The sequence below is a fragment of the Odocoileus virginianus genome, chromosome 30, assembly GCF_023699985.2.
Source record: "Odocoileus virginianus isolate 20LAN1187 ecotype Illinois chromosome 30, Ovbor_1.2, whole genome shotgun sequence".
NCBI lineage: Eukaryota > Metazoa > Chordata > Mammalia > Artiodactyla > Cervidae > Odocoileus > Odocoileus virginianus.
This window is the reverse complement of record NC_069703.1, coordinates 22,988,990-22,998,707: the sequence shown is the minus strand read 5'-3', so window position 1 is coordinate 22,998,707 and position 9,718 is coordinate 22,988,990. Positions and strand designations below refer to the sequence as shown.

At 56.6% G+C, this 9,718-nt stretch overlaps 1 protein-coding gene across 4 annotated transcripts; it reads right to left on the bottom strand.

Annotated features, from left to right (window-relative positions):
• Positions 1-2,083: 2,083 nt before the first annotated feature.
• DNAJB2 (DnaJ heat shock protein family (Hsp40) member B2) lies at positions 2,084-9,454 on the bottom strand. 4 transcript variants are annotated; one of them, XM_070458679.1, is made up of 9 exons: positions 8,554-8,877; positions 8,133-8,248; positions 7,026-7,079; positions 6,721-6,843; positions 5,726-5,818; positions 5,417-5,519; positions 5,158-5,228; positions 4,109-4,315; positions 2,084-3,010 (listed from the first exon to the last, which is right to left on the bottom strand). In XM_070458679.1, the coding sequence occupies exons 1-9, from the start codon at positions 8,622-8,624 to the stop codon at positions 3,000-3,002; spliced, it is 849 nt and encodes a 282-aa protein (XP_070314780.1). In that variant the 5' UTR covers positions 8,625-8,877; the 3' UTR covers positions 2,084-2,999. The 4 variants fall into 4 exon arrangements, with proteins under 4 accessions (XP_070314780.1, XP_020760489.2, XP_070314778.1 ...); XM_020904830.2 differs by lacking the exons at positions 2,084-3,010; positions 8,554-8,877 and adding exons at positions 8,935-9,036; positions 9,290-9,454 and having other exon boundaries at positions 3,855-4,315; positions 8,139-8,248; XM_070458677.1 differs by lacking the exon at positions 2,084-3,010 and having other exon boundaries at positions 3,855-4,315; positions 8,554-8,883.
• Positions 9,455-9,718: the final 264 nt, after the last annotated feature.

The window sequence follows — 9,718 nt, the reverse complement described above, 5'->3', positions numbered from 1 at the left end:
GCCCTGCTGCATTTCTCAGGAGATGCAGACAATTATGGGAGAGCCGAGCAGTGGAGTCAGGCTCTCCAAGGCGTCCATGGGAGCAAATGACAATCGGGCAGTAGTTTTTTATGCTGCACTTCCTATGAGTCTGATAGTCTCCAAGGTGCTTGACAACCATTAACTGGTTTAATCTTCAGGACTCGCTACCAGTTATTAGCCCCATTTTACAGACAGAGAGACTGCACAGAACTTGCCTGAGGTACCACGACTAGTTAAGTGGTGGAGTTGGGATTCCAACACAGACATGCTTGGCCTCTTTGCTGCATCTCCTCTTAGTTTTTGGGTAGCAGCTTCGCACCCTTCAGCCTCAAGAATAATATACGTCACGCAGGATGGAAGTTAGGACTAAACAAGGTGATACAGGCCAAGTGCTCGCCACACCTTCAAGCAGAAGTAGCTAAACTCTGGTAACGACTCACAGACCAGGCCTGTGAGATGTCACAACATTCATTCACCTGGGGGTAAAAGGCACTTTCTCTCCACTCCCCCAGAATGCCCCCACCCTGTGTGGCCTCAGAGGAGACTCCATCCACGTGTCATGTGGCGTCCTGGGACAACAGTGGTACACATAGAAATGAGGCAGAAAGAGCCTTGAGCCTGGAGCTACTCAGGAATTAATTAGGGTCACCATGCGAAACTCCAATACTTTGGCCACCTCATGCGAATAGCTGACTCATTGGAGAAGACCCTGATGCTAGGAGGGATTGGGGGCAGGAGGAGAAGGGGACGACAGAGGATGAGATGGCTGGATGGCATCACCGACTCAATGGACATGAGTTTGAGTAAACTCCGGGAGCTGGTGATGGACAGGGAGGCCTGGCGTGCTGCGATTCATGGGGTCGCGAAGAGTCGGACACGACTGAGCGACTGAACTGAACTGAACTGAACTGAACTGCCAAGGCTCAGAAAGTGAAAGTGTTGGTCACTCAGTCCTTTCTGCCTCTATGCGACCCCATGGACTGTAGCCCACCAGGATCCTCTGTTCATGGAATTTTCCAGGCAAGAATACTGGGGTGGGTTGCCATTTCCTTCTCCAGGGGATCTTCCTGACCCAGGGATCAAACCCATGTCTCCTGCATTGCAGGCAAGATTCTTTACCATCTGAGCCTCCAGGGAAGCCCAAGGCTCAGGCCCCCACATGAAAGATGGGTGAGTACCACCTGTCCTGCTCAGAGAGCAAAGGGACAGTGAGTGGACCTCTGGCCCCCCACCCCTCACCTGTGCTCTGCTGCTGCTCAACACCACTGTTGGTCGTCTCAAAGGCTGGAAGCAGGCAAAAACTTCCAACGGATTCTCTCTCTCAAGACGGAGGCTTGTAATTCCTTTCAGGGCATGCTGCTTCCTTGTATTGAGGAAAAATACAAATAGGTCCTTTGGCCATTGAAGATGAAGCCCAGTGCTCACCCCCAAATGGAAGAGAGAGTCGGAGGCAAGCCACACTGCCCTGTATGAGGATGGAAAAGTGCTTGTCCTGTGGCTGGGAGGGCATCTCTGCAGGTCTGGAGAGACAGGATGGGGGAGGTACCTAGTTTTCACCTCCCTGGACCCTGGACCTTGTGTGGGGCAGACTTAACGCCACTCCATGTGAGAGAGGCAGGCTTCTGCCACTGGATGCTAGCCATAAGCTAAGAGGACCTGTGGAGGGGGTGCTGAGTCTCTGGGCCTCGGGAAGAGGTTTTGAGAGGTGTTTCACCACGTGATCCTGGCTTTCTGTTGGCCTCAGCTTTCAGTCCAGTCAGATCTGGTCCTAGCTGTGCTTGCAGACCCTGCAGTAGTTGGGTGGTGGGGTCCTGCATTCGGAGAACAATAGCTGCCTGTGAAAGCCCGCTGTGGGGCCCCCAGAGGTGAGGCATGTGTGCACGGCCCGGGATTCCACACCATATTAGGGGAGGGCCGCCTGGTCAGAGAGGGGGCTTCTGCTGTCAGCTGGGAAGGCGTGTGACCTCCGGATGCCTGAGAAATAAAGGGAGGTGTGTCACCCGCTGGCCCCACAGGGTTGGCGGGCGGGAAGGAAGCACAGAGGATGCAGCACACCACCAAGTTCTCGAAACTCAGCTTTATTGACTTCCAGTGTTTCCCTCTTGGTCTGAGCTCAGCCCAGCTGGCTTTGATAGGTCACTGAGACTCAACAGCGCAGGGGCGGGCAATACCCCGGCTCCACCACTTCCCTCCCCGGCCACCAGGCTCCCCAGGGAGGGAGGAGGAGAGGCAGCTTCTGTGGTGTTGGAGAGAAAGAATGGGCAGCAGGGTCAGAGGCCAAAGGAGCCACACAAGCAGCAGCATGCCTGGAGCACCCATCACACGCTGATTCCAGTCACACACACACACACACACACCCCTGAGCACTAGGGTGGCCTTCCACCTTCCAAACTCTCACCAACCCATGCCCATCAGCCCTCTTGAGACCACACCCTGCTCAGTCAATCCGCCCTGGATCATTCTCAGACCCTAGGACTGCCCACAGGAAAAGAACCTCTCCCAGATGCCTCGGGGCCTTGATTTGTACACTCTAACCCCAGCGCTAGCAAGAGGTATCAGGGGAAACGAAGCTCAGCCCATTCCCCCTTCATCCACATTCTTGCCACCCCTGCCAGGGACAAATCAAATGACAAAATGTCCCCATCTCATGCGTTAACAGGCCGACCAGAGCTGGAACTACATATCCCAAGATGCATAACTCCGTAAACTGCGCATCACTTCCCCCAAGCATGAGCTAACAGAAAGGAGGCGAGGTGCATTGCATTCTGGGACTTGTAGTCCCCAGGAAACAACACCAAACACCCTGGGGAGTGTTTACAGGCTAAGCCTACCTCCCACCCGGCCCCCGCCCACCGCCCAGGCCCGGCTCTATTCTCAGCACGGGTGAGGGAGAGGGATGGAGGGTCCCCTCCCAGTGCACAGGGTTGGGCGCTGTCCTGTTGGAACTGTGCAGCAACTCTGGGTCCCGGACATCCAGCTCAGAACACATCTGGGGAGAGAGCGGGGGTGGGGTGACAGGAGAGAGGATCAGCCGCAAGCCGTGGAGGGCAGAGCTAAGCATGCAGCCCTGGGCTAGCCCTGTGGCCTCTCCCTGAGCCCTGATGCGTGGTGCGGGAGGACGGGGTGTGGTCCCTCCTAGGCCTCCCTCCTGGGGCACCCTGGCCCTATCCCCCCTCTCCAGGGTTAGCCGGCCTCACCTCTGGCTAGTCCGGAGGCTGGGGGCAGGCTGAGGCAGCAAGAGGAAGGGAGGAGGAGTAGGCTCCGGTTCTGAATCTGGACGGGCCGAGAGGCTCCCGCCCCACCCAGCTAGCCTCCCCGGAAGACCTTATGGCCCTGCGGGCCATGGCATCTTCCTCGCCACAAAGAGGCCTTCTGGGGAAAAGGAAGAAGGGAGTCCCAGCCAGGCAGGAGGCAGTGAAAGCGAGCGATGTGGCCCGTGGGGAATTGCAGAGGGCAGAGTGCGAGGGGGGAGCAGCAGCACCAGGAGGGAAGCGACAGACGTCAGAGCTCAACACTGCGCGGAAACCGGGGTGGGGGTGTCTGCAGCCGACCAGGAGAGCTGTGGCTGCCCACTCTGGCTCAGAGAACCTCAGGCCAAGTCCTCCTTCCTTGACATCATTCAGCAACACAGGTGGCAGAAGGCCTGGGTGTGAAAGGCTGGACCCAAGCCACTAATGCCCCTTAGAAACTCCCCCGTCTAATTAGAATTAAGTTCATCCTGGCTCCTCAGGCCCTCCCGCTGCCCTGAGGTCCCCCCACCCTGGACTTCACCAGGGACCTATCAGCCGTGGGCTGAGCACAGCAAATCCACGCTGGAGGGAGGGGTGGACCTGGGAGGGAGCGCCGAGGTGGAGAGGGGCTCCTGCAACTCAGGCCATGCCCTTCTCTGACCAGGACTCCCGGTCCCCCTGAATCGGGTGGGCTGGGCCTGATGATCAGAGGATGAGGCAGCGAGCGGCCTTCTCCTCTGGAGAGGGGCTGGGTTTGGCTGTGTCACCCCTTGCACCCTCATGGGGCTCCCGCACGCCTGGATCGTGGTTCTGGGCCTTGGGCTGCCCCTGCCGTCGTCGCTGTGCCCCCCGCCCACCTGCCGGTTTCTTCCCAGCTGCCTCCATCTCTGACAGGCTGTAAGCCATGGCAAGCTGCAGGTCCTCGTCCTCCTCAGAGAGGCTGCCGTCGGGGGGTCGTGACACAGGGGTCTGCCGGACCTGCGTGGCCCCTGACCTGGAGGTGACAGACTGCTGCTGCTCACGGCGGCTCAGCTCCAAGCCCAGGGCCAGGTCGTCTGGGATACCTGCAGGGGTCACGGCCACCATGAGGCCCTTTGATCCAGGCCGCGGGAAGCCTGCCAGGGAGACTCGTGCACTCTGGCCACTCTCAGCCCCTCCTTTGGAAGTGGGGGTGCATGCATTTTGAAACCTAGCATGATTATGAGCATGGCCAGTTATTCAGCTTCAGCAGATACAAGCTGTCTCTTTGGGCAAATTACTCAACCTCCCTAAGCCTCCCTTTCCTCATCCATAAAATGGGAATGACATAGAGTACCCACACTGTCAAATGGTTCCAGTGATTAAATAAGACAGCTTGCCAAGTGCCCTTATTAGCACACAGAGCTCCCAGAGTCAGCGGGCACCAAAGGGTGACCATCCTGTACCACGTGGCATTGTGGGAAGAGGTCAGCCCCAGGAACCCTGCATCCTGTAGTTTCAGTCCTGGCTTCACCCTTCACTAAGTAGGTCAAAGCCTCGGGCCTGGGGCTACTTGGGAGTTAGGACCATTTAGCTATACTGAGGCTCCGTTTCTGCAAATGAAAAGTAGGGCAAGTGCAAACTGCCCTGCTTTTCCGTGGTTCTTGTAAGAATATTGGGGATATAGTAGTGTGTGTGCAAGGGCTTTAAAAATAGTCGCGTGCCCTGCAAACTCCAGGCATCCCAACTCATGACAATGGTGACTAGCGGGTCCTCTGAGAGCCCACCATTCTGTGTCCCGGCCCCCTCCCCTTCCCCTGGATCACCATCTCCAATCCTGCCAGTCTGGCCTCCCTGGCCCAGGGGAGTTCAGAGAGGAGTAGACTGGGGAGGGGGCTCTGGGGCCTGGGGCTTCCTGCCAGGGATCAGTGGCTGGGCCGTTCCTCACCATTGATTGTGACGGACTTCAGCTGTCCATCCTCCTCCACTTCTACCCGCTCCTGCCCGTTCTCCATGATCCTGTGGGAGACAGCACAGTTTACTGGGTGGGCAGGCCTGAATCCTGTGGCAGTCTGTCCGGGCTCCTCGCTGCATTGGACAGGACGGACTGGGCTCTGCCCTCAGGGAGCTGCCTCTCGAGTTGTCTGCAGCCCCCCCACCACCGCTTCACCCCCCAGCCCCGGCATGGTCCCAAAAGAAGCCCTCACCTGCGTGTGGTGATGCGGCGTCCTTGGACAAAGGTGGTGGATGTAGAGATGGAACGAAAAGCACCAGCTCCAGGACTGAAGGAGAAAGACGAGGAGGAGAAATCTGGCATCGGGACAAGGGGGGTGGGAGAGGAGGGGGCATTAGACAGAGGCTGCACCCGGCAGGCAGGCTGTGCTCACAAAGGGCCGGGAACCTCTGTGAGGCAGGGCTCTGGAGACATGAGAGAGAAGGCGTGGGAGAACAACGAGCTGAGGTGAGGGGCTCCAGGACTCCAAACGCTTGCAGGCATGGGAAAGAATGGCACTTACCAGAGTGCCCAGGGAAGGAGGAAGAGAAGGTGAAGAAAGGGCCCGAGTGTCGGGAACCCCGGTTCTGAAGCTCTGAGAAGGGGCCCAGGTCATCTGCAATGAGTAAGCAGATGACCCATCATCTGGTGAAAAGATCCCCCCCTGCCCCCCAGAATGTGTGAACCCTGCTCTTTTTTTTTTTTTTTTTAATATTTTATTTGTCTGCCTGCACTGGGTGTAAGTTACGGCATGTGGGATCTAGTTCCCTGACCAGGGATTGAACCCCAGTCCCGTGCATTGGGACCATGGAGTCTTAGCCACTGGACCACCAAAGGAGACCCTGAACCCTGCTTAATCTTAAGTCTTGAAATACAAGCTGCTAAGCAACTGGGTACATTTCAGCTTGGACTGATTTATAAATCAAATTCCTCTTTAGTATTATATATGAAAAAGTTCCCTGGTCAATTGTGGCCACTGTAAATAAAGGAAGGGGCCGGGGAGGTGGGGAGCGAAGGAACATCTTCAGTTTTAGGCATAAGCCTGGTGTGATGTCAGGCAGACACAAGTCTCCGCTCTGCCATCTGCTGTGTGACTCTAAGCAAGTTACTTGAATGTGCCTCAGTTCTCTCATCTCTAAGTGGGGATAAAGTTATCTATCTCCCAGGGGTCATTTCACCATTCAAATAGGTGGCGTCTGTTGTTGTCTGTAATGGCATTATCACTGTCCCATGATGTTCTGAGTCTTGCTTGCATGACTGTCACTGTGGAGGTTTCACAATGAATTACTGTTGTTATCATTTACGTAAGGCGAGTCTCTGAAGTGTCACTATAGGGTCACGCGGGTTCTGGCCTGTGTGAGGTTTTGTCCCAGCGCTCACTTGGATCCACCCCCACAAAGTCTTCTGTCTGTGGAATTCTGTTTCCCTCTCAGCCTCCTGCCTAAGGGTTCCTGGCTGATGGAGGGTGGGCCTGGAGGGAGAAGTCCAGCTCGTCAGACGCCCACCAAGGCCACTCACCAAAGAGCTCTGCAAAAGGGTCTCCGCTCCCAAAGAACTCCCGGAAGACCTCCTCTGGGCTGCGGAAGGTGAAGGTGAAGCCAGGCCCGCCACTACCAGCTTCTGCACGAGACGGGCCAGTTCCTGGAAGAAAGGCAGGATGGGGAGAGGGCTTAAGGCAGGCACCCTGCCCTGAGTGAGGAGACCCCACCCGAGGCTTGGAGACTGCAGGAGCCTAGAGTGAGAGCAAGAACCCACTGCAGGAGACTGGCCTCCCTGCTCCTCTCTGACCCACTTCTGTCCCGGGGTGTCCCCGCTCCACCTACCTGCCCCAGTCAGCCCTTCCCGGCCATAGAGGTCGTAGATCTCACGCTTATGCTCTGAAAAGAGAGACTGGATCATTTCTCCCTCCCTCTGGGATGATGACCTCCCCATCTTCCAGGCTAGGCCCCTCTGAAGACTGTCCAGAGACTGACACTTGGGGGGCAGGAGGGTGAACAGGGGACACAAACACGGTCATGGTTTTAGCAGCAGCTCAGCCCTTCAAACAGGGGATCCTTCCCATCTGTAAAATGGACACAATAATAGCACCGACCTCATAGCTGCAAGGATTAAATGAGATAATCCACCTAAACTACCTAGCACAGTCCCTGATACTCAGTGCTTCATAAATGTTAACTAATGATTAATTACTGTGTTATCATTAATCAGGGCTTTAACTTAAATGTCACAGAGAGACCTTCCGTGACTACCTAACAAAAGTTGGTGCCTGTGATTCCCTGTTCCCTATCACATCACCCTATTATTCCTTTAGAATAACCTTGTCTCTGCGTTTACTTGGTTAATGTCCATTTTTCCTGACCAGACTGTGATAAACACATCAGGACAAGGACATAGCCTGTTTGTCTTTCACTGTTCCTCTGCCCAACAAGAGCCTGGTACCTTAAGCACTCAGTGAATATTTTTTGAGTTAATGAATGAAAGACCTGGAGTCATATTCCTTGAGCAAGTTACCTCACTTCTCTCAGCCTCAGTTTTCTTGCCTGACAAATGGGATGATAAATCCTGTCTTGAAGAATGGCTATGAAGACTCATGGAGATTACACGCCCTAAGGCCTGGCTCAGAGGAGGCTCAGCACGCCTGGGTTCCCTGCCTTGGTTCCTTCCCCTTGTTAGGACCAACTACCAGACCCTGGGAAACAGACACTGAGATGGAATCTGGGGAAGAATAAAAGGGTGCTTGGCACACAGTAGGTGCTCCTTTGAATTGAAACAAAGAATTCCAGAGTCCCTGTGAGAGAGGAGCACTTAATTGCCAGGTTGAAAGAGGCATGGAGGCGATGAGGGTGGTGGCAGCGTGGCTTTGGGAAGCAGTGTGATGGGCATGAAGTGGGAGTGACAGGTGCTGGCCTGCCCTGACCCCTGACCCTGACCCTTACTGTCGGACAGCACTTCATACGCCTCGGCCACTTCCTTGAATTTCTTCTCAGCAAACTCTTTATTATCTGGGTTCTTGTCTGGGTGCCACTGTAATGCCTTCTTCCTATACCTGCAGGAAGTGGGTTCAGAGGGGAGGGTCAGGGGACAAAGGCAGGCACTTCCCACCAGGGAACACAATGACCCATTTCCTGTTAGCCCACCATAGCCCTTCTACCACTCAGATCCGGGTCAGTCCCAGCTGCTAGGGCTGCCTCTGCAGCAGTGTTTTAACGGGAGCCCCTCTCTCTCCCCTCCGCAGCCAGTGCTAGGACTACATACTTATATCAGCAGATGATAACCTGAGGGTGAGAAAGTCCCAGCTCTAACCCCTCCCAGGGGCTAGCTTGGTCTGGGGTTGCAAAGGACAGTAAATACATGTGTCCATGGAGGGTACGGGGGCCGCTGGTCCCTCCTGGTCTCAATGCTTGAGCATGTCTGCACTGCATGTTCAGAAAGCCCACACTTAAGAGGCTGAGGGATGCGGTAGGAGTGAAGACTGAGGCAAAGGATGGGAGGGTGCACTGGAAAAAGAGCCTACACTGCAGTTCCCAAACAGAACTCGCTACACATTTCCCCCACTCATCCAGGGGTTTACTTCCTCCCTACAGGGGGTCACTCTCTGAGGAAGCCTCCCACCCCACCCCAGTCCTTTCTAAGGACCTGGCTCCCCCCGCACTGCCTCTGAAGGGCCCCGGGGTGGTGGTGATGGGGTGGGGTGGGGTGAGTGGCTTTCTGATGCACGGCGGAGGCACTTACGCCTTTTTGATGTCATCAGCGGACGCACTTCGCGGTACGTCTAGGATCTCGTAGTAGGATGCCATGGCAACTCGTTAGTCGTCAGGCGGGCCTCCTTGGGGGCTGCGGGGTAGAGAAGGTAGAGTCAGACCCGAAAGAACCAAGAACCAGCCCCTCCCTGGGGCTGGAGACCCCCGCAGGGGGCAGCAGAGCCCGCTGGCTCTCCTCGCGGCCGGTGACTAGACTCCCTCCGGCAGCCTTATCGGCCCTGGCAGGCGGGTGCCACCGGCTATCTCGGGACTCAGAGCCGTGGCGCCCTATCGCAGCCCGCAAACGCCAAGGGCCCCCCAGCCTGGCCGGGGCCCCCCGCCCGCACCTCCTCCGCCGGGAGTCCCTGGCCTCCTGCAGCGCCCCGCCCCTGCCCCCCTCCGGGAACCGTCTGGCACCGGCTGCCCGGCTCGCGGCTGCTGCGTAGGACGCGGCCGGCCCAGCTGTGCGCGCAAGCGTGCGTCAGCGGCACGGAAACTACTAGAGACCCAGAGGAGGCCGGCTCGGCCTGTCACCTGGGGGGTGGACTGGGGGGCGTGCTGCTGCAGGGGCTGCCGGGAGATGGAGGCGGAGCCGGCTATTTTGGGCTTGCACCAGGACAACGTCATCCCCAGATGGGACCTGGGAGACAGCGGCGGGTTCCATTCAGGCGTGACGCATTCGCCAACAAACAAGCCGCCCAGCTTCTGGCCCTTCTGTGGCCTTCCTACAGACAGGATCGATGACCCGGGGAAAATCGCTACCTCAAGGGCTCACA